At 42.9% G+C, this 24,035-nt stretch overlaps 1 protein-coding gene across 1 annotated transcript in view; it reads left to right on the top strand.

The window, feature by feature from the left end:
• The first annotated feature begins 23,513 nt into the window (after positions 1-23,513).
• ctnnal1 (catenin (cadherin-associated protein), alpha-like 1) overlaps positions 23,514-24,035 on the top strand; it is a 176,867-nt gene continuing 176,345 nt past the window's right edge. Inside the window, exon 1 of the mRNA XM_060942063.1 lies at positions 23,514-23,728. Coding sequence (XP_060798046.1) covers positions 23,630-23,728 — 99 coding nt within the window. The 5' untranslated portion in view covers positions 23,514-23,629. The remainder of the gene's footprint in view (positions 23,729-24,035) is intronic.

Below are 24,035 nucleotides of genomic sequence, written 5' to 3'. Positions count from 1 at the left end.
AGTCGAGCTGAGTGGGGCTGTTGGAGTTGCATTTCGACTACAACCGCGCTGAACCGTGCTGGCTGGAAGTGGGTGGACACATTGGGTGGAGTTAGCGAAAGTGGGTGGACGTCACGTGATGTCGTTAAGCAGCGCAAACAGTGACATCAGTGACAGTGGCGGAACAAGTCAGAGCCGGGCCGGGGGCGGGGCAAATGACCGGGCCCTTTATTAAAGCTTATCATAACATCATTTTAGGCTACAAAATGTCCGCAACTGCGGTGTTTACCAATTTCAACACTACCGGGTGCAACTATGTTATTTAGTACATCAAGTCCTTCAAACAAACATGTAACTCAGAAACAAAAAACATTAGGATACTGTACATGGCTCATAATAAAACATCAATAGCCTATACTGCACACATTATTTGAAGGGCATACGAATGAGCGCTCAGAGGTTGCAACGGTGACAGGAAGAGTCAGAAATAAAAGGAGGGCGGTGCAAACCTCACTGAATGCACTGTGTTTACCAATTTCAACACTACGGGGTGCAACTATGTTATTTTGTACATTAAGTCCTTCAAACGAACATGTAACTCAGAAACAAAAAAACATTAGGTGACATACTGTACATGGCTCATAATAAAACATCAATAGCCTACTGCGCGCATTATTTGAAGGGCATACGACGAGCCTTGCGCTCCGCGAACTCGTCCACGATGCTCTGTATGTCACTGATTCAGTGATCTTTTAAGCGGTAGTCTCACGACCCGGATAGTAAACAATAAACATGGAGGACATGAAGTCGTTAGTGTTGCTGGTCTTGGTGCTGTGGCTTGTTGTCACCGACAACGCCAACAGATGCTGGCAAGAGCGTATAGATGAGGCGAGGCGCATAAGGCTTCAGAAATTCTCGTAATTCGTAATTATTATTCTTCCGGGTTTGCGGTGTTTACAGATCCCAGCGCGCTCGCGGGGCGTGTGTGGGCATGTGAGGACACTCCTCCTCACCAATCAGTGCACAGGGGAGTGTCTGCTCACGCCCCCAACCTCACTCGGCACGGCTTGGCTCGCTTCAGCCCCACTCCAAAACGGTGCGAGTTTTAGGGGCTAAGCAGGGCTGAAGCGAGCTGAGTCGTGCTGGTTTTTGGTAGTCGAAACGCGAGCCGTGTCGGGCTGAAGTGAGCTGAAGCGAGCTGAAGTGAGCTGAAAAAGGGTAGTGGAAAAGGGCCATAAATTGCCTGTAGATGTTAGTGTGAATGGTTGTTCATCTCTGTGTTAGCCCTGTGATAGATTGGCTAACTTGTCTCTCACCTGAAGTCAGCTGAGGCCCTGTCCACACGGCAACGGATTCAGGTGAATCTGATAAAATTGTTTATCGTTTCGGCCTGGCGTCCACACGGCACCGGCGTTTTGGGTGCCCCAAAATGAAAACTTTTGAGAACGGGTTCCAGAGTGGAAAAATCTGGCAACGGCGCCGTTGCGAAGTCGTCTGGATGAGTAGAACGGATTTTTTTTTTTTTAGCTTTATTGGGAACATTAACCATATGAAATACATAATAAATTACACAAAAAATTTACAATAATTTACAAAAAGGAAAAAAAGATAATGTCACCCAAAGGGGTCAGCACGAACGGGAAAACCCATGCAAGGTACCGCCCACTTTTAACAATAACAAAGTGAAATCATGCAACTATTGTTCACAACACATACATTTATGATAAATATGATTTATAATAAAGTCAGCGCGCTAAGTTTGATGGCACGCGCAAGATCGGACGGCGGACCAGGTGCACGGTCTCTCTATATCGTAGCAGGTTTTGAGTAGTTTACACAGAAATCCTACAACATAGTTTCTAAAAGAGTTCGGGCTGCTGAAAATAGCGCTGGGTGCAGCATAGCAAACAGAGTTCCATAGTTTCACAATTCTATTGAAGTATGAGGCCTGGAATGTTGAAGTTTTGCAGAAAGGGGTTTTCAGATTTAGAGCATTACTTTGCCTTGTGCGGCCGTATGTTACAAAAGAGACAAAGTTGTGTACATTTAGGTCAGTATGACCATACAGGCATTTGTAGAAAAAAATTAAGTCCTTTAATTCTCTATCATACACCAGAGGTAGGAGGTTAAGCCTCTCTAGCCTCTCTCCATATGAGAGTTCACCGACGCGGGTTCTCAGTATCCATCGCGTGGCCCTTCTTTGCACTCGCTCGATCCTTGCTTTCAAGTACTGTTGGCTTGGTGACCAGACTTGAGTAGCAAAGCATAGCTGGGACTTGACGAGGGAGAGATATAATGTTCGTCTCACCGAACCGTCTGTGAGTAACGAACACGTACGCTTCAGGAGTCCTAGGAGTTTATTTGCTTTTGCGACGATTGCATTGACGTGCATTTCCCAGGAGAGTGTCTCATTAACAATGACGCCCAAGTCCTTTTCCTTTTCCTTTTGTTTACGATGACGTCACAACCACATGACTGTCAGTGCTTCACGCCGGGTAGAAGTGTTACGAACTCGATGCAAGTTGTCAACAAATCCTATAACTTGGTTCATGAAACGCGCTTACAAAATATTTTCACTGCTTTCCAAAACCAAAAACAATCCCGCCAGCAAAAATAGGGAAAAAAAAGGAGCGATCTCACCTCTTCAGATGTTGGTTTAAGTCCGACAATACATTCCTCAAAAAGGGCGTAGAAGAACAAAGTAATCCATCAACGTGTAGCATTCAATTTATTCCGGACCATTAAAGAATTCTGGAGGATATCAGAATGTTGGCGTACCGGCTTCCATCTACCCCCATTCATTCCTCTTTCCGCGTCTTTCGTTTTACGCTACTGATTAATAATCAAAACTTTATGTGGCTGATGCTACAGAAGAAGGGGTTTATGCGCATGCGTCTACTTCTATTGTTCTGGTGTCTCCGATGGGACCGTAGAGGTGTGGCATGTGTATTGCATCGTTTTCAGCAAGCGTTGCGTTGCCATATGTACCTGATATTTTACTGATCCGTTGCCCATGTGGACGCGATATTTTTTTTTACCCGCTAAAAAAAATCTCGTTGCCGTTGACGTGTGGATGTAGCCTGAGACTGGCTCCAGCTTCCCCCGCAACTCTGAGGGATATGTGGTATAGATAATGGATAGATGGATGGATAGTTTTATCATGTGGTGTTCTCCAACTATCCATCACTGGAGCAATACAGTAAAAAAGAAATTCAGGTCATTTAATACTTCCAAGAGATTTTATGGTATTCATGTGTGAACAGGCCAAAATTAAAGGACTTCCCTGTTTATACGTACACCTTACACCGATACGGGTATAACACAGCAAATAACAATCAAATAGTCTATAGTTCATGAAGTATTGTAGTTGGTAGCTGTCTGTTTGTTATGGCGCTTTGCATGCTTTCTTTCATAGTTCTCTTTTCTTCTGATGTCAATCCTGCGACAGATGTTAAAGTTCAAAAGTCTCCACTTGCTGCAGTCGTTAACCATAGAACTCCAGTCTTCCAAAGCCTCCCCATGCTTGAGAGCACTCTTGTATGTGTCCTTGTAGCGAAGCAGTGGTCAGCCCACTTTTCTGGCTCCATCAGCTAACTCACCATATAGTAGAGCTTTGACTGAGCGATCATCATCCAAACGGCAAACGTGCCCCATCCAGCAAAGGTGATTTCTGACCAGTTTGATCTCAATGTCTTCTACATTTGCTTTATCTAGGACCCTCTCATTTGAAACAAAGTGGTCCCGATGACGCTGTTGTATGGTTCTTGCATGTTTTTGATGAAGGGTCCATGTTTCGTTGCCATACAAAAGAAGAGCGATGACACATTGATCGTAAACTTTGATCTTCGTAGTTGTAGTCAGATCTCTGCAATCAAACACTCTTTTCCGCAATCGTCCAACAGCACAAGAAGCACTTTGTATTCGTGCATTGATCTCTTCGTTCATCATACAATCTCTGGAAACATGACTGCCGAGGTACTTGAAGCGATCAACTCTTCCCAGCTTAACATCATCTGCAAAAAAGTCAAGTGGGGTTCCAATACTTATGGTTTCAGTCTTGGAGGTGTTGATGCAGAGTCCCATTTTCTTAGATATTTTGTTGTAGACTATAAGAAGGCATTGAAGGCCCTCTGCACTATTGCTAAAGAGAGCTATATCGTCTGCATACTGGGCCTCTTGAATGTACATATACTGGACTTTTGTCTTAGCCTTTAATCTTCACAGATCGAAGAGATCACTATCGTACCGGAAACGTACTTTTACGCTGCAGTTGGAGGTGATGGACTTAAAAGAGAGTTGGAGAAGTATCTTTTAAGTCCATCACCCCCGACTGCTGCGTAAAAGTGCACTTCTGGTACGATGGTGATCTCTTCGATTTTATGGTATTCATGTGTGAAAGGGCTTCCCTGTTTACTTTATCCCATATTTACTACATTAGTAACGCAAAATGAGAAATTCTTCCCATCTTCAAAAGCACGGTACAGGTTTTGAAGTTAGTCGCACATGCTGTACTTTGGTGTGAAGAACTAATGAAAGCCTTTTAGAAAATAGCTATCATATAAAGTTATTGACACACCAATTAGACTCCATTATAAGTGAGTTTCAGTAACACATTTTTCATTTCCCCTGTTTATACAGGGAAACCTGTTGAAATGAGTGTCCATGGTAACTGTAAATACAATATACAGTGGGGCAAAAAAGTATTTAGTCAGCCACCAATTGTGCAAGTTCTCCCACTTAAAAAGATGAGAGAGGCCTGTAATTTTCATCATAGGTACACTTCAACTATGAGAGACAGAATGGCGGGAAAGAATCCAGGAAATCACATTGTAGGATTTTTAATGAATTAATTGGTAAATTCCTCGGTAAAATAAGTATTTGGTCACCTACAAACAAGCAAGATTTCTGGCTCACACAGACCTGTAACTTCTTCTTTAAGAGGCTCCTCTGTCCTCCACTCGTTACCTGTATTAATGGCACCTGTTTGAACTCGTTATCTGTATAAAAGACACCTGTCCACAACCTCAAACAGTCACACTCCAAACTCCACTATGGCCAAGACCAAAGAGCTGTCAAAGGACACCAGAAACAAATTGTAGACCTGCACCAGGCTGGGAAGACTGAATCTGCAATAGGTAAGCAGCTTGGTGTGAAGAAATCAACTGTGGGAGCAATTATTAGAAAATGGAAGACATACAAGACCACTGATAATCTCCCTCGAGCTGGGGCTCCACGCAAGATCTCACCCCGTGGGGTCAAAATGATCACAAGAACGGTGAGCAAAAATCCCAGAACCACATGGGGGGACCTAGTGAATGACCTGCAGAGAGCTGGGACCAAAGTAACAAAGGCTACCATCAGTAACACACTACGCCGCCAGGGACTCAAATCCTGTAGTGCCAGACGTGTCCCCCTGCTTAAGCCAGTACATGTCCAGGCCCGTCTGAAGTTTACTAGAGAGCATTTGGATGATCCAGAAGAGGACTGGGAGAATGTCATATGGTTAGATGAAACCAAAATAGAACTTTTTGGTAAAAACTCAACTTGTCGTGTTTGGAGGAGAAAGAATGCTGAGTTGCATCCAAAGAACACCATACCTACTGTGAAGCATGGGGGTGGAAACATCATGCTTTGGGGCTGTTTTTCTGCAAAGGGACCAGGACGACTGATCCGTGTAAAGGAAAGAATGAATGGGGCCATGTATAGTGAGAGTTTGAGTGAAAACCTCCTTCCATCAGCAAGGGCATTTAAGATGAAACATGGCTGGGTCTTTCAGCATGACAATGATCCCAAACAGGGGCGGTCCTGGGGGCGGTCCGACCGGGCAGCCGCCCGGGGCGGCATTGCGGGGGGGGGGCTTTACGAGCGCGGGCGCGGAAAAAAAAAACGGTCCCAAAAAAAAAGGTCCCCCCAAAAAAAACCCCGAAAAAAAAACCAAGACGGGCGTGTGTGTGTGTGTGTGTGTGTGTGTGTGTGTGTGTGTGTGTGTGAACATTTTGGATGGGGAAGCCCAATACCAAAGTTGCGCAGGTGACGTCATCAGTGTGTGTGTGTGTGTGTGTGTGTGTGTGTGTGTGTGTGTGTGCCTAACTTGTCGTAGCCCCATAATATGCACAATCCCGCCAGCGGAACGTTGTACTAGTCATCAAATAGACTTTACTACCATAGTACTACACTACTATGACATTACACAGAGTCTTAAGTAATACATTACGACTTGATCATTGCCATTCTGGTAACAGCAAATTTATAACGGGCCGTGTCTGCGACGTACAACACACAACGAGAAATGTTTAAATGACCATGTAAAGCTGTTAACATTCTGTTGGCTAATACAGAGCCCAACGTGGGGGGGGGGCGCGAAGAAAAAAAAAACGGTCCCAAAAAAAAAGGTCCCCCCCCCCAAAAAAAAAACCCCGGAAAAAAAAAAAACAAGACAGGCGGGGGGCGCCGGCAGGGGGTTTCGCCCGGGGAGTAAATCACTCTAGGATTGCCACTGATCCCAAACACACCGCCCAGGCAACGAAGGAGTGGCTTCGTAAGAAGCATTTCAAGGTCCTGGAGTGGCCTAGCCAGTCTCCAGATCTCAACCCCATAGAAAATCTTTGGAGGGAGTTGAAAGTCCGTGTTGCCCAGCGACAGCCCCAAAACATCACTGCTCTAGAGGGGATCTGCATGGAGGAATGGGCCAAAATACCAGCAACAGTGTGTGAAAACCTTGTGAAGACTTACAGAAAACGTTTGACCTCTGTCATTGCCAACAAAGGGTATATAACAAAGTATTGAGATGGACTTTTGTTATTGACCAAATACTTATTTTCCACCATAATTTGCAAATAAATTTTTTAAGAATCAGACAATGTGATTTTCTGGATTTTTTTTTCTCATTTTGTCTCTCATAGTTGAGGTATACCTATGATGAAAATTACAGGCCTCTCTCATCTTTTTAAGTGGGAGAACTTGCACAATTGGTGACTGACTAAATACTTTTTTGCCCCACTGTATGACGATGTAGTGGAGATTGAGATGATGTTGAAAAAACTTTGTAGTATTCCTTTAAGGTTTTGGTTGTTTTTAGGTTCAGCCAACACGCTAAAGAAACATCTTGGCATACTCAGTGATAATAGTTCCTTGCACTTGGTCACGTCACTGAGGCATATGGGAAGTATGCTTAAAGCCGTGTGCAACAAGCTGTGTGGTCTTTTACAATGAGGTGTGATAATGGCTCAGTGTGTTCCAGCTCATTCCCTGTGCTTAAAAAATCCCAGATATATCTACCTCTTGCCATTGCACTGCCAAACACACAGGCAGCAGCCAGCTGCCCCTCTCCAGCTTCACATTCTATTCATGTAGCCACAAGATTTCTTCTGCCTCAGAGAACAATAACCTAATTATCTGTACTGTCCTGACAGATGGGCTAGTTTGTGGAGATAATCATCAGCAATGAGAGGTCAAATTCCATAATTACCCCCACCCCACCCCACCACACACACACACACACACACACACACACACACACACACACACACACAGACGCATGCACTCCCTTGTCCATTTCATTTCAGAAGACAGTGTAAGACATAGAAAGTGCCAGTCAGTGTGTACAAGGGATCTTCTCTACCAGCTAGCATCAGGATCTACCACCTCCTCCCAGTGTGCTATCATGTCCCCAGTCTGTTGGTCTAGGTATGAGACAGGAATACACCCTGGATAGGACAATAGTCCATTGCAGAGCACGGTGATGTAGTGGTTAGCGCTGTCGCCTCACAGCAAGAAGGTTCTGGGTTCGAGCCCAGTGGCCAGTGGGGGCCTTTCTGTGTGGAGTTTGCATGTTCTTCCCGTGTCCACATGGGTGTGCTCCGGTTTCCCCCACAGTTCAAAAAGACATGGGACGGCCTTGGGCTGAAGTGCCCTTGAGCAAGGTACCTAACCCCCAACTGTTTCCCGGGTGCTGTAACATAGCTGCCCACTGCTCTGGGTATAGGTGTGTGCTCATTGCTCACTTGTGTGTGTGCACATGCGTGTGTTCACTGCTTCAGATGGGTTAAACCCAAAGGACGAATTTCACTGTGTTTGAGTGTGCATATGACAAATAAAGGCTTCTTCTTCTAAAAATTTTCTAAAAAATGTTGCTCTAAGGAGGGCGGCACGATGGTGTAGTGGTTAGCGCTGTCGCCTCACAGCAAGAAGGTGCAGGTTCGAGCCCCGTGGCCGAAGAGAGCCTTTCTGTGCAGAGTTTGCATGTTCCCTGGTGCAAATCCTGGCCAGGATCCTACCAGGATCTTACCAGGATCCTAAGCAGGATCTTGTACAGGATCTGAAATATAATCCTAAAGGATCTTGTCCAAGATCCTACAGGATCCTGGACAAGATCCTGTAGGATCCTACAGGATCTTGTACAGGATCCTATAGGATCATGGTAAGATCCTACAGGATTTTGTGAAGGATCCTACAATATCCTATAGGATCCTGGTAAGATCCTACAGGATTTTGTGAAGGATCCTACAGTTTCCTACAGGATCTTGTACAGGATCCTAGAATATCCTACAGGATCCTGTACAGGATCCTACAACATCCTACAGGATCTTGAACAGGATCATACAATATCCTACAGGATCTTGTCCAGGATACTGTAGGATCTTGGACAAGATCCTTTAGGATTATATTTCAGATCCTGTACAAGATCCTGGTTAGGATCCCGGTAGAATCCTGGCCAGGATTTGCACCAGGGCTTTTAGATGAATCACATTATTATGAAGGTTATTTTTCAACCAAACATGCTGTTGATTGTACTAGGTTTCATAGTTGAATAAATATGGAACACTGCTCTTTATAACTTTATTCAAGCAAACTCATGAAAACTGTAACTCTGAAATATTATCATGGAATAGTTAAAATTGTCTTCCATATTCACATTATTATGGTTTGTTGAAATAAAGGTCATCATATTTAGCTATATTTAAACCCTAAATCACATATAGTATGTGTGAGCCCACTTCTGCTCTTGTACAGAAGGATATTTATATAAGTTTAAAAAAACCTCGCAAAAAAACTTTAAATGCACTATCTATTCAAGAATTTAGAGCTAGCAAGCCTTGTTTCCATGCTACCCTGAATTTGCTGAATCAGAGTATTGGGAATTCGTTCGGCAAGAACCTACTCAGGATCCTGTTGGTATCCAGTTAGGATCTTATTCAGGATCCTACTTAGGATCTTGTTAAGATCCTACAAGAACATACCCAGGATCCTGTTGGTATCCAGTTAGGATCCTGTTCAAGATCTTGTTTAAGATCCTACAAGATCCTACACAGGATCCTGCTGCAATTGAGTTAGGATCTTATTCAGGATTCTGTTCAAGGTCTTGTTAAGATCCTACAAGATTCTACTCAGGATCCTGTTGGTATCCAGTTAAGATCTTATTCAGGATCCTACTTAGGATCTTGTTAAGATCCTACAAGAACATACCCAGGATCCTATTGGTATCCAGTTAGGATCCTGTTCAAGATCTTGTTTAAGATCCTACAAGATCCTACACAGGATCCTGCTGCAATTGAGTTAGGATCTTATTTAGGATTCTGTTCAAGGTCTTGTTTAAGATCCTACAAGATCCTACTCAGGATCTTGGTGGTATCCAGTTAGGATCTTATTCAGGATCCTACTTAGGATCTTGTTAAGATCCTACAAGAACATACCCAGGATCCTGTTGGTATCCAGTTAGGATCCTGTTCAAGATCTTGTTTAAGATCCTACAAGATCCTACTCAGGATCCTGAAGCATTCGAGTTAGGATCTCATTCGGGATCCTACTCAAGATCTTGTTTAAGATCCTACAAGATCCTACTCAGGATCCTGAAGCATTCGAGTTAGGATCTCATTCAGGATCCTACTCAAGATCTTGGTTAAGATCCTACAAGAACATACCCAGGATCCTATTGGTATCCAGTTAGGATCCTGTTCAAGATCTTGTTTAAGATCCTACAAGATCCTACACAGGATCCTGCTGCAATTGAGTTAGGATCTTATTTAGGATTCTGTTCAAGGTCTTGTTTAAGATCCTACAAGATCCTACTCAGGATCTTGGTGGTATCCAGTTAGGATCTTATTCAGGATCCTACTTAGGATCTTGTTAAGATCCTACAAGAACATACCCAGGATCCTGTTGGTATCCAGTTAGGATCCTGTTCAAGATCTTGTTTAAGATCCTACAAGATCCTACTCAGGATCCTGAAGCATTCGAGTTAGGATCTCATTCGGGATCCTACTCAAGATCTTGTTTAAGATCCTACAAGATCCTACTCAGGATCCTGAAGCATTTGAGTTAGGATCTTATTCAGGATCCCACTCAAGATCTTGTTTAAGATCCTACAAGATCCTACTTAGGATCCTGAAGCATTCGAGTTAGGATCTCATTCAGGATCCTACTCAAGATCTTGGTTAAGATCCTACAAGATCATACTCAGGATCCTGAAGCATTTGAGTTAGGATCTTATTCAGGATCCCACTCAAAATCTTGTTTAAGATCCTACAAGATCCTACTCAGGATCCTGTTGGTATCCAGTTAAGATCTTATTCAGGATCCTACTTAGGATCTTGTTAAGATCCTACAAGAACATACCCAGGATCCTACTGGTATCCAGTTAGGATCCTGTTCAAGATCTTGTTTAAGATCCTACACAGGATCCTGCTGCAATTGAGTTAGGATCTTATTTAGGATTCTTTTCAAGGTCTTGTTTAAGATCCTACAAGATCCTACTCAGGATCCTGTTGGTATCCAGTTAGGATCTTATTCAGGATCCTACTTAGGATATTGTTAAGATCCTACAAGAACATACCCAGGATCCTGTTGGTATCCAGTTAGGATCCTGTTCAAGATCTTGTTTAAGATCCTACAAGATCCTACACAGGATCCTGCTGCAATTGAGTTAGGATCTTATTCAGGATCCTGTTCAAGATCTTGTTTAAGATCCTACAAGATCCTACTCAGGATCCTGAAGCATTCGAGTTAGGATCTCATTCGGGATCCTACTCAAGATCTTGTTTAAGATCCTACAAGATCATACTCAGGATCCTGAAACATTTGAGTTAGGATCTTATTCAGGATCCCACTCAAGATCTTGTTTAAGATCCTACAAGATCCTACTTAGGATCCTGAAGCATTCGAGTTAGGATCTCATTCAGGATCCTACTCAAGATCTTGTTTAAGATCCTACAAGATCATACTCAGGATCCTGAAGCATTTGAGTTAGGATCTTATTCAGGATCCCACTCAAAATCTTGTTTAAGATCCTACAAGATCCTACTTAGGATCCTGAAGCATATGAGCTAGGATCTTATTCAGGATCCTACTTAGGATCTTTTACAGGATCCTGATACTTTTTCAAGATCTTATACAGGATCATGTTCAAGATCCTATCACTTCCAAGATTTTGGCTCCTTCTAGGATCCTATTTAGGATTCTGCACAGGATCTTATATAGGATACTATTTCTACTTAGGATCTTAAATAGGAATGTAATCCTGTGCAGGATCCTATTTCTACATAGGATCTTATTCAGGATCTTAAATAGGATCCTGTTCCTATGTAGGATCCTATTCAGGATCCCATTCCTAAATAAGATCCTATAGGATCCTACAGGATCTTACAGGATCCTACAGGATCCTGTGTAGGATTTGCACCAGGGTTCTCCCTGTGTCCGCATGGGTTTCCTCTGGGTGCTCCGGTTTCCCCCACAGTCCAAAGAGATGCAGGTTAGGTTAACTGGTGACTCTAAATTGACCGTAGGTGTGAATGTGAGTGTGAATGGTTGTCTGTGTTTATGTGTCAGCCCTGTGATGACCTGGCGACTTGTCCAGGGTGTACCCTATCTTTCACCCATAGTCAGCTGGGATAGGCTCCAGCTTGCCTGCGACCCTGTAGAACAGGATAAAGCACCTAGAGATAATGAGATGAGATGATGGTTTACAATCAAATTAAGAAGGGTCAGTCTCTGCAGCAGGCCCAGTCAATACTACTAAATGTTAATGGAATTCAAGGAAAACGATTCACGATCATCTTTGTTTGATAAAGTTTTGCAATAATTTCCAAAATCCTTCACTGTTGAGAGGACAAACAGTGCGAGAATCCCAAGATTCTGCCTCAGCATCAATCTATTAAACTGTACCAAATACCTCTCATGTTATCAGAAGCTGTAATCAGAAGAGAGTTTGGCTGAAGAGTTGAGTTATACACCTCGGATCAGACTTCTCACTAAAACCCATGTTCTATAAATTAGTTTCTTTTATCAGAGGGAACTAAATCTGCTTATTTGACACTTTTCCCGTCTGCTAACACTATTTATGAGCAGTGCATTCTGCATGCTGTCTCCTTCAGGAGCTGAGCAACCGAGAGAAACTCAGAGCGAACAAACACCATCAGCATTTCTAAAAAAGAAAAAAAGAACAGTCTGTTTGAGAGATATTCGACTTACTCTCTATATATTTAAAGTGTTTCAGCCATGTGGTCCTGCTGTGCATGGCAGCTGAAAAAGTTTAAAAGTTAAAGCTGAACTAAACAGGAACGTTAAATCAGCAAATGAACGGTTTAAAGATAAGGATACCTAATGAGAAAACTTCAGCCAATTTTATTTTGACTCACTTAAGATGATCAGCATTAGGTCTTCTAACTAAATTTGGACACTAATGCTAATACACACAGACATAAAGTCCTTTAATCAGATTTAATGTGTGCGACTGGAGCATGCTTTAAATGCAAACAGTGTAACAGTGTGATATTAATGTGAGCTGTCCTTAAGTCCATCCATCCATCCATTATCTGTAGCCGCTTATCCTGTGCAGGGTCGCGGGCAAGCTGGAGCCTATCCCAGCTGACTATGGGTGAGAGGTGGGGTACACCCTGGACAATTCGCCAGGTCATCACAGGGCTGACACATAGAGACAAACAACCATTCACACCTACGGTCAATTTAGGCCAAGTTTACATTAGACCGTATCTGTCTCGTTTTCTTCGCAGATGCACTGTCCGTTTACATTAAAACGCCTGGAAACGCCGGGAAACGGGAATCCGCCAGGGTCCACGTATTCAATCCAGATCGTGTCTGATCCGGTGCTGTGTAAACATTGAGAATACGCGGATACGCTGTGCTGAGCTCTAGCTGGCGTCGTCATTGGACAACGTCACTGTGACATCCACCTTCCTGATTCGCTGGCGTTGGTCATGTGACGTGACTGCTGAAAAACGGCGCGGACTTCCGCCTTGTATCACCTTTCATTAAAGAGTATAAAAGTATGAAAATACTGCAAATACTGATGCAAATACTGCCCATTGTGTAGTTATGATGGTCTTTAGGCTTGCTATCCTTCCACTTGCAAGTGGTAAGTGACTTGCGCACAGCGGCTCAGTCCCAAATCACTGCTCGTGCACTACACTCGCGCGCTCTGTGAGTTGCGCAGGGCCGGAGTGCGCACCCTCCAGAGGGCACTTGCTGTTCAGGGCGGAGTGATTTGGAGCGCAGCCGCTGAGGAGGAAGCGATGAGCCGCACTGACACATTTCAACTTACGTGCCAAATTAGTCATGTGATTAGCGTATCCGTGTATTGGCGTTGCTGTGTGCACGCGAATCGTGTATTGGCGTTGCTGTGTGCATGCTAATCGTTTTTAAAAACGTTAATCTGATGATCCGCTGATATGTTCTAATGTAAACCCCACCTTAGACTCACCAGTTAACCTAACCTGCATGTCTTTGGACTGTGGGGGAAACCGGAGCACCCGGAGGAAACCCACATGGACACGGGGAGAACATGCAAACTCCACACAGAAAGCCCCTCGTCGGCTGCTGGGCTCAAACCCAGGACCTTCTTGCTGTGATGCAATGATGCTAACCACTACACCACCAAGTCAAATAAACAAATAAAGACATGTGGATTAGGTTAACTGGCTATTCTAAATTGCCTGTACTAGTAGGTGTAAATGTGAGTGTGAATGGTTGTTTGTATGTGTTAGCCCTGTGATAAACTGGTGACCTGTCCAGGGTGAACCCTACCTCATGCCCGAAGTAAATTGGGCTTGGCTCCAGCTTCCCCCATGACCCTGATAGTTAGGCGATATAGATAACGGATAGCTGGGTGAATGGATGGATGGATGGATGGATGGATGGATGGTATAAACATTTTCTAATAGCTTGTATCCAGCCCGTTTTGTATTCTTTCTTTGAACAGATTTCTGAGCCAGGTCAGGCTCAACTCATACAAATTTTCAAAAAAAAAAAAATTAGTGGTTTAATGAGCTGTAAAATGTCCATCACTATTTGTGCCTCTAAAACCAAGTACATAGTAGTCAGTTAATTGCAACAATAGTTATAGTATACAGTATTATTCTTTCCACATTCACTTGATATGAGCAATCATGCACTCTGATTGGCTACTCTACTACTAGGCTATCAGCTCATATACCGTGAGTAGAGAAAAATTTGATGGCGGCGCACATCAAGTCAGATATATCACTTTGTTATCAAGTATTTAAAAGAAACAGAAATAGCTAAAAGAATATAGTTTTCCCCCCAATATCTCCTGTTCCACACTCCAGCCCAGTTGATGGTGGTAATGCACCTTTAAGTTGGTTTACCAGCCGCCAAAAAAAAAAAAAGAAAAAGAAGAAGAAGAGGAAAATGGTGGCGCACGTTGCTGAACCAACTGAGGATGAAATAAAAACTCTACTTGAAAACAAATCCCCCAAAAAATACCAAAAAAGAAACAAAATATGGAATGAAAGTATTTGATTGGAAGAACATATAATTTTTTATTTTTCAATAATTATTTTTATAGCATTTTTTTCACAAACTGCGACTCTCATTTTGCCGGTTTGTTTACATTCTAAGCAGAAATTATTTTGTCAGACATTTTGTACAAAGTTTTTATTTATTGAATTTGGTAAAAATAAAAATGCTCCATTTCTCAAAATCCAGTGAATATGGATAGACTAAAACAGTTATTCCACTCACTCGTTGTACATGGCTTATAGCCAACTCGGTGCTACACGTCTCGTCGGCTACCAGCTCATGTACGACTTGATTTTGTGGGATAACTGTTAATTATACTGCTGAGTTGCTTAGTATGGCACTCAAGTCAATGTGAACCTTTATGCATATAATGCAACACAACTCATTTCACAACACAATTCATTGTGATGACAGCTTTAAAGGGGCCTGCTTGCCCTTTCCAGAAGCCACTGCACTAAGTAGCAAGTTGCCATTTTCAATGCCATCGATATTCTGGCGTGTTACGTTTGATAAACAATCCACAACAGTGCGGCAATATCCTAGGCCAGAGATCTTAAATTGTAACGTGGAAGTGAAGATATGTTGTCAAAGTAGTTATTTTTAAATTCTGTCAACTAATCCATTGTATTTTCATATGGTTATTCCATTGCAATGACCCAGAACCGGCCTTGGACATCTCAAGGAAAGAAAATATCAGGCATGTTGTGTTCAAAATTATGTGATTTTTATTAGTGAAAGTTTTCTTGTGGGCGGCACGGTGGTGTAGTGGTTAATGCTGTCGCCTCACAGCAAGAAGGTCCGGGTTTGAGCCCCGTGGCCGGCGAGGGCCTTTCTGTGTGGAGTTTGCATGTTCTCCCCGTGTCCGCGTGGGTTTCCTCTGGGTGCTCTGGTTTCCCCCACAGTCCAAAGACATGCAGGTTAGGTTAACTGGTGACTCTAAGGTGGTGTTTACATTAGACAATATCAGCGGATCATCAAATTAACATTTTTAAAATGATTCGCGTGCACACAGCAACGCCAATACACGATTCGCGTGCACACAGCAATGCCAATACACGGATACGCTAATCACATGACTAATTAGACGGCACGTCACATGATCCCAGTGCATATCGGGCATGCGCAAGTCACTCACCACTTGCAAGTGGAAGGATGGCAAGCGAACACCTTCTCCAGCAGATAAACACACCTGGCTGTGATGTTCATGTTCTCACTGAGTTTAAGCGCCTGAAGGAGGTAAATAAGTTGAAATGTGTAAATAAACCTCAGTGCGGCTCAGTGCTTCCTCCTGCGCTCCAAATCACTCCGCCCTGAACAGCGAGTGCCCTCTGGAGGGTGCGCACTCCGGCCCTGTGCAGCTCACAGAGCGCGCGAGTGAAGCGCACGAGCAGTGATTCGGGACTGAGCCGCTGTGTGTCGTTTCCTGTAGTCCGCGCCGTTTTTCAGCAGTCGCGTCACATGACCAACGTGGCATGACCAACGCCAGCGAATCAGGAAGGTGGATGTCACAGTGACGTTGTCCAATGATGACGTCAGCTAGAGCTCAGCACTGCGTTTCCTCGTTCCTCAATGTTTACACAGCACCGGATCAGATACGAACTGGGTTGAATACGTGGGCCCTGGCGGATTCAAGTTGTTCCGCCTGTGGAGTCATTTCCCGGCATTTTAATGTGCACGGACAGTGCATCCGCGACAAAAACGAGACGGATACGGTCTGATGTAAACACCACCTCAATTGACCGTAGGTGTGAGTGTGAATGGTTGTCTGTGTCTATGTGTCAGTCCTGTGATGACCTGGCGACTTGTCCAGGGTGTACCCCGCCTTTCGCCCGTAGTCAGCTGGGATAAGCTCCAGCTTGCCTGCGACCCTGTAGAACAGGATAAAGCGGCTAGAGATAATGAGATGAAAGTTTTCTTGTAAAGGCTCGGTATTCAGCTAGGTGAGCGTGCACGAAGAGAGCTAGCAGAGTAGAGGTCATGTGCTTTTAGAAATAACAAAAACAATGAATTGGGTTCTGGGAAAAGTGACTGTAAGCTGGTTCCTTTAAATTTGTCATGATAATGCTCTTGAGTTAGAAAATTCGGATATGTAAAAACTGTCATATGTTCTGATAAGTTTATGACAGAAGTGAAGTACAATAACTGCAAATATTCAACTATAAAACACTTAATCTGTATCTACCATTTTTTCAAATTTCACATCATAGTTTGCCATCCAAGAATGTTCCATTTACTGTTTGATGATTCCTGTGCTTTTGTGCACTAATCTTTCTGGAGTACTGGTTTGGATGTGGACAGTTTACTTGGCTGCAGCTTCAGCTGCCCTACTCGTGGGAAGTGTTCATATGTCACCTGATACTCATGACTCAGAGCAAACTCACATGCACCGACTGCTTGTTTTACATTTGAGTTGGTTACACGGCAACTATGCTGTGCAAACGTGTCACTTGTCACAGGATTTCTCCTCTCTGCTCAGCAGTCTGGCCTGAAATGGAAAGTTATTCATTTTTACCTGTGTTTCATTGCTTCCACTGCAGGAAACAGGACAATTGCTTCCAGCTATTGTGGAAGCACTGAGAAGTATGCAGTGAAGAAACTGGATTATAAAAGTCTCAGAGGAAGTCACACACCCAGGACCTCGGGAACACCCTGAATGCTTCTAGATATTGCGGTCAATCTCAATTGAATTAAAGGACATCCCAATTCAGCAGTCTGTCTCCACTGAATTACATTATTTTATAGAGAGCAAGTACAAGGAATAAAAAGACACAAAGCATAGAATAACTGTCATTCTTCATTGATACAATTTGACCAAAACCATATAAAGACACACACACACACACACACACACACACACACACACACACACACACACACAAACCTTACTTTTTGTAGTGTTTAAAAACAGGGGAAATGTCACCCAACAAATTTTAATTCAGTCATGAGATGCTGTGTGATGATGTACATTTTGTACAGTTGAGTGCAAATGTTTTCACACCTACGGCAAAATGATGAATACAAGCAAATTTAATAATACTTTTTAAAAAAGCAACAAAATGACATCAATTCTTCAAAAGTTGATATTTCTGAATACGATCTAAATATTCTTTAATAACATGTCCATCCAGTCTTTTCCTTTATTACTGGTTCCAACCTCTTTTGTCCTGTGTTTTCCTGGTTTGATTCTGAGCCTGGGTTTGGGCTCAGTGTTTGTACATGTTCTTCCCATCTCCATGTGAGTTTCCTCTGGGTTCCTCCCAATTCCCAAAAAAACATTCCAGTAGGTGGACTGGTTACACTACATTGCCCTGTGGTGTGAATGGTGCTCTGTGATGAGCCGGCATCCCATCTAGGGTGTGTTCATGCCTTACACCCATTCTTCCCAGTATAGGCTCTGGATCCACCCTGACCATGACCAGGATCAAATGGTTACTAAAAGTGAGTGTGCGATCTCTGTTCTAACTCAGACTGATACAATTTTCAATTGTTCTTTTGATTTTTTTGTACTCATTCTGCCTCAGAGTGTTTTAGATTGCTACGGGATATACCACTGTTTCATGGACATGTATCTTTGATTCATGAATCCATAAGTTATGATTTTTGTTGCTACAACTGTTTTGTTGATTAGTACAGAAACCCTAAAGTCCTGAAAGGATATTTTATATATTCTTCTTTTGGCTGCTCCTGATTAGGGGTTGCCACAGCGGATCTTTCATCTCCATTGCTCCCTGTCTTCCACATCCTTCCCTACCACACCTGCCACTTTCATGTCCTCTCTCACCACATCCATGTATCTCCTCTTTGGCCTTCTTTGTTTTCGTTTGCCTGGCAGCTCCATCCTCAACATTCTCCTTCCCACATGCTCTGCATCTCTTCTCAGGATGTGCCCATACCATCTCAGTCTCATCTCTCTTCGCTTCATTCCCAAGCTCTCCACATGTGCTGTCCCTCTGATGTGCTCGTTCCTTATCCTGTCCAACCTCGTCACTCCCATCGCAAACCTTAACATCCTCAACTCCACCACCTCCAACTTTGCCTCCTGGCTCTTCGTTAAGGGTACGGTCTCCAATCCATACATCACAGCTGGTCTCACTACTGTCTTATACATCTTACCTTTCACTTTTGTTGTGACTTTCCTATTACAAATGACTCCCGAAATCCTGCCTGCACTCGCTTTCTCACCTCACTATCACAGCCCCCATTTTCCTGCACAGTTGACCCCAGGTACTTGAATTCACCAACTTTCTTTACGTCTACTCCTTGCATCTTCACTACACTCTCATCCCCATTCTCATTGATGCACGTGTATTCTGTTTTGCTACTGCTCACCTTCATTCCTCTTCGTTCCAATGCATACCTCCATCTCTCCAAACCCAACTCAACCTCCTTTCTACTTTCGCCACATATCACGATATCATCTGCAAACCTCATGTTCCACGGTGACTCTTGCCTCACTTCGTCCGTCAAGCTATCCATCACTATGGCAAACAAGAAAGGACTCAAAGCAGATCCTTGATGGAGTCCCACCTTCACCTTGAATCATTCAGTTGTTCCAACTGCACACCTCACTGCTGTTTCACTGTTCTCATACATGTCTTGCACCACTCTGATATACTTCTCATTCACTCCACACTTTCTTATACAATACCATAACTCATCTCTCGGCACTCTATCGCATGCCGTCTCCAGGTCTACAAACACACAATGTAGCTTTCTCTGGCCTTCTCTGTACTTCTCCATTAACATTCTAACAGCAAAAATTGCATCTGACGTGCTCTTCCTTGGCATAAACCCGTACTGCTGTTCACAGATTGCTACGGTACCTCTCTTCTCAATCTCGTCTCCAATACCCTTTCCCATAGCTTCATGGTGTGGCTCATCAATTTTATTCCTCTGTAATTACTGCAGCTCTGTACATCTCCCTTATTCTTGTATATTGGGACTAGCACACTCTTTCTCCATTCATTTGGCATCTTCTCATTCTCTAGGATCTTATTAAACAATCTCGTTAGGAACTCCACGGCCATCTCACCCAAACATCTCCAAGCCTCAATCGGGATACCATCCAGTCCGACTGCTTTCCCAGTCTTCATTCTTTTCATGGCTGCCCTCACCTCATCCTTACTAACCAACTCTGCTTCCTGATTTGTTGTCTCCAGTGAATCTGACCTTTTCTCTCTTGGATTCTCCTCATTTAATAAATCCTCAAAGTACTCTTTCCACCTTCTTAATACACTCTCTTTGTTTGTCAGCACATTTCCATTTACATCTTTCATCACTCTACCTGCTGTACATCCCTCGCTTCCCTGTTTCTCTGCCTAGCTAGTCTGTACAGGTCTTTCTCTCCTTCTTTGGTCTCCAGTCTTTCGTACAACTCCTGGTATGCATCTGCTTTCGCCTTTGCTACCGCTCTTTTTGCCTTCTGTCTCGTCTCTCTGTATAACCACCTGCTTTCCTCGTCTCTCTGATCGTCCCAATTCTTCTTTGCTAACCTCTTCTCTTTTATAATTTCCTGCACTTCTTTGTTCCACCACCATGTCTCCTTGTCTTCCTTCCTCCTTCCTGATGACCACCCTAGCACCTTCCTTGCTGCCTCTCTTACTAGTACAGCAGTAGTATTCCAATCTTCTGGCAGACTTCCATGACCACTCAATGCTCATCTCATTTCTTCCCTAAACTCCTTCTGATGTTCAACCTCTTTTAGTTTCCACCACTTAATCTTCGGCTCCACTATTTCACGCTTCCTCTTTTTCACTTTCAAGCTCATCCTGCACACGACCACTTGATGTTGTCTAGCTACACTCTCCCCTGCCATCACTTTACAGTCTCCAATCTCCTTCAGGTTACCCCTTCTGCAGAGTATGTAGTCCACCTGTGTAGATCTTCCTCCACTCTTAAACGTCACCCTGTGCTGCTCTTTCTTCTCAAAGTATGTATTGACTATTGCCAAATTCACCCTCTTTGAAAAATCAATCACCATTTGCCCTTCCACATTTCTCTCTCTTACACCATATCTGCCCATCATGTCCTCATCTCCTCTGTTTCCCTCGCCAACATGTCTGTTGAAATCTGCTCCTATCAGCACGCACTCCTCCCTCGGTATACTTTCTACCACTTCATCCATCTTTTCCCAGAAAAAAACTCTTTCTCTTCATTCTCACATCCAACCTGTGGGGCGTACACACACAACATTGATTACCACTCCTTGAATCTCCGACTTCATGCCTATCACTCTATCTGACACCCTCTTCACATCAATCACACTGTTGTGTGATTTCTGGACTAAATTTCTGGAACTACAATTCTGGACTACATTACCTCAAACTTGACTACATTTCTGGATCACTGAATATTCTGAGAACTGTATGCCCACTGTCTGTCTATATGTTGTGTTAATTTGCTTATCTGTTGATGTCTGTGTGCACTTTTATATTTAGTTGTGTGTCAATTTTTTTAATACTGCACATTTGGAGTTTGGGGAAACGCAATTTCAATCCTCTGTGTAATTCTGTTACATGGTCTGATTGACAATAAAGTTCACTTTGACCAACTCTCCCCTCAAAACAATACCAACACCATTTCTCTTCCCATCGACTCCATAATAAAACAACTTGCATCCATCTCCAATGTTCTTGGCCTTGCTTCCTTTCCACCTCGTCTCCTGCACACACAAAATGTCCAACTTCCTTCTTTCCATCATATCTGCTAACTCTCTCGCTCTGCCAGTCAATGTTCCCACATTCAGTGTTCCTACCCTCAATTCTAAGCCCCTTCCCTCCCATCTTTCATGCTCTCTCCTAACACGCCTCCCCCCTCTCTTTCTCCTTCTCCATTTTGGAGCAACAGTAGCACATTTTCCACCGGCACCCTGTTGACCAACAGTACCAGAGGCGGTCGTTGTTAACCTGGGCCCCGACCGATCCATATGGTATTTCTCTTTTCATTCCGCATGTTAGATTTGGCACAATTTTATGCTGGATGCCCTTCCTAACGCAACCCTCTCCAATTTATCCAGGCTTGGGACCGGCACCAAGAGTATGCTTATGCACCCCCAGTAGCTGGATAGATAGATAGATAGATAGATAGATAGATAGATAGATAGATAGATAGATAGATAGATAGATTAGTTATTATCTTGTGGGAAGAAGTTATTATTTTGTTGAAGAAGCTGTTATCTTGGAGGAAGAAGTTATTATTTTGTTGAAGTTATTAACTTGTAAAAGAAGTCATTATTTTGTCGAAAAAGTTATTACCTTGTGGGAAGAAGTTATATTGTGGAAGAAGTTATTATCTTGTAGAAGAAGTTATTTTGTAGAAGTTATTAACTTGTGAAAGAAGTCATTATTTTGTCGAAGAAGTTATTATCTTGTGGGTAGAAGTTATATTGTGGAAGAAGTTATTACCTTGTGAGAAGAAGTCATTATTTTGTAGAAGTTATTATCTTGAAGTCATTATTTTGTTGAAGTTATCTTGTGAGAAGAAGTCATTACTTTGTAGAAGTTATTATTTTGTTGAAGTTATTATCTTGTGGGAAGACGTTATCTTGTGGAAGAAGTTATTATCTTGTGGGAAGAAGTTATCTTGTGGAAGAAGTTATCTTGTGGGAAGAAGTCATTATTTTGTAGAAGTTATTATTTTGTTGAAGTTATTATCTTGTGGAAGTCATTATTTTGTTGAAGTTATTATCTTGTGGGAAGAAGCTGTTATCTTGGAGGAAGAAGTTATTATTTTGTTGAAGTTATTAACTTGTGAAAGAAGTCATTATTTTGTTGAAGAAGTTATCTTCTGGAAGAAGACACTTTTGTTGAAGTCAGTTATTATCTTGTGGAAGTCATGATTTTGTTGAAGTTATTATCTTGTGGGAAGACGTTATCTTGTGGAAGAAGTTATTATCTTGTGGGAAGAAGTTACCTTGTGGAAGAAGTTATTATCTTGTGGGAAGAAGTTACCTTGTGGAAGAAGTTATCTTGTGGGAAGAAGTCATTATTTTGTAGAAGTTATTATTTTGTTGAAGTTATTACTTGTGGAAGTCATTATTTTGTTGAAGTTATTATCTTGTGGGAAGAAGCTGTTATCTTGGAGGAAGAAGTTATTATTTTGTTGAAGTTATTAACTTGTGAAAGAAGTCATTATTTTGTTGAAGAAGTTATCTTCTGGAAGAAGACACTTTTGTTGAAGTCAGTTATTATCTTGTGGAAGTCATGATTTTGTTGAAGTTATTATCTTGTGGGAAGAAGTCATTTTGTTGAAGGAGTTATCTTGTGGGAAGAAGTCATTATTTTGTTCAAGAAGTTATCTTGTGGAAGTAGTTATTATCTTGTACACACAAGTTAGTCAAATAACGTGTGCAAATAATATCTTGTGCGTACAAGATTAAAAAAAAAACATCTTTCAGGAGCTCTGTAGATTAGCAACACAACTCTAACTGTGGACTGAAGTAACATGGTAAACCACTTGCACCTTGTTAGGTTTTTTTTTTGGACTAGTTCCATTTCTCTGGCTCTTGTGGTGTTGTATGAGTCAGAAACAACGCGTGCTATTTTCAGCTCATTTATTTTAGAAAGTTTATCTGCAGCTGGGAAGCAGCCAACTCTGAGTGAGTGTTAGCCGGCCGTGTTTCTCTCGGTTTCTGCGCCCACCCACTCACTCACTCTCCTCTCCTCTCTCTGTGTGTGTGTGTCCCGTTTCGCCTGCCTACTCGAGTCTGTAGCTGCTCCAGCCACTACATGGAGAAGGACAGGCAGCTCAGAGGCGGCACTGCCGAATAGGCTTCAGCCGCTGGTGGGAAATATTCAGTGTCAGAGAGAGAAATCACCGCGCCGTTGAACGCAGCCCTGATTCTTTCTGAAGCCTGCATTAAGTGAGAAACCAGTCGGGAATGGCTTCATCTCCGTGTGGGAGCAGCGGCAACTTTGACTGCGGACTCGAAATTAAAACTCGGTCGGTGGAGCAAACCCTCATCCCTCTGGTGTCTCAGGTGAGGCTTCAGTCCGAGCGGCTGCTTCTTCTGGGAGGAAACTAAACACAAACCAGTAGAAGGGAAAGTGAGAGGGCTTTCTCTCTCTCTAACGATATGCTTCGCCTTTTACTTTACCCTGCCTTTATGTTATGAAAGTTTCTGTCGCCTATTGGTCGCCTGCTTTGGTTTGTTTCTTTTTTAAAACGCAACACAAAGCGGCTTGTTAGAAAGTCACTGAAATGTAACATAATGTTGCATTGTGACTCCGAGTCTGTGGGAAACTCAACCCCACCTCTGTTCAGGGCTCGAACAAACAGTGTGACTG

This window comes from Neoarius graeffei, chromosome 16 (assembly GCF_027579695.1).
Source record: "Neoarius graeffei isolate fNeoGra1 chromosome 16, fNeoGra1.pri, whole genome shotgun sequence".
NCBI lineage: Eukaryota > Metazoa > Chordata > Actinopteri > Siluriformes > Ariidae > Neoarius > Neoarius graeffei.
The sequence above is the reverse complement of the archived record's forward strand: the minus strand, read 5'-3'. Positions and strand labels throughout refer to the sequence as shown.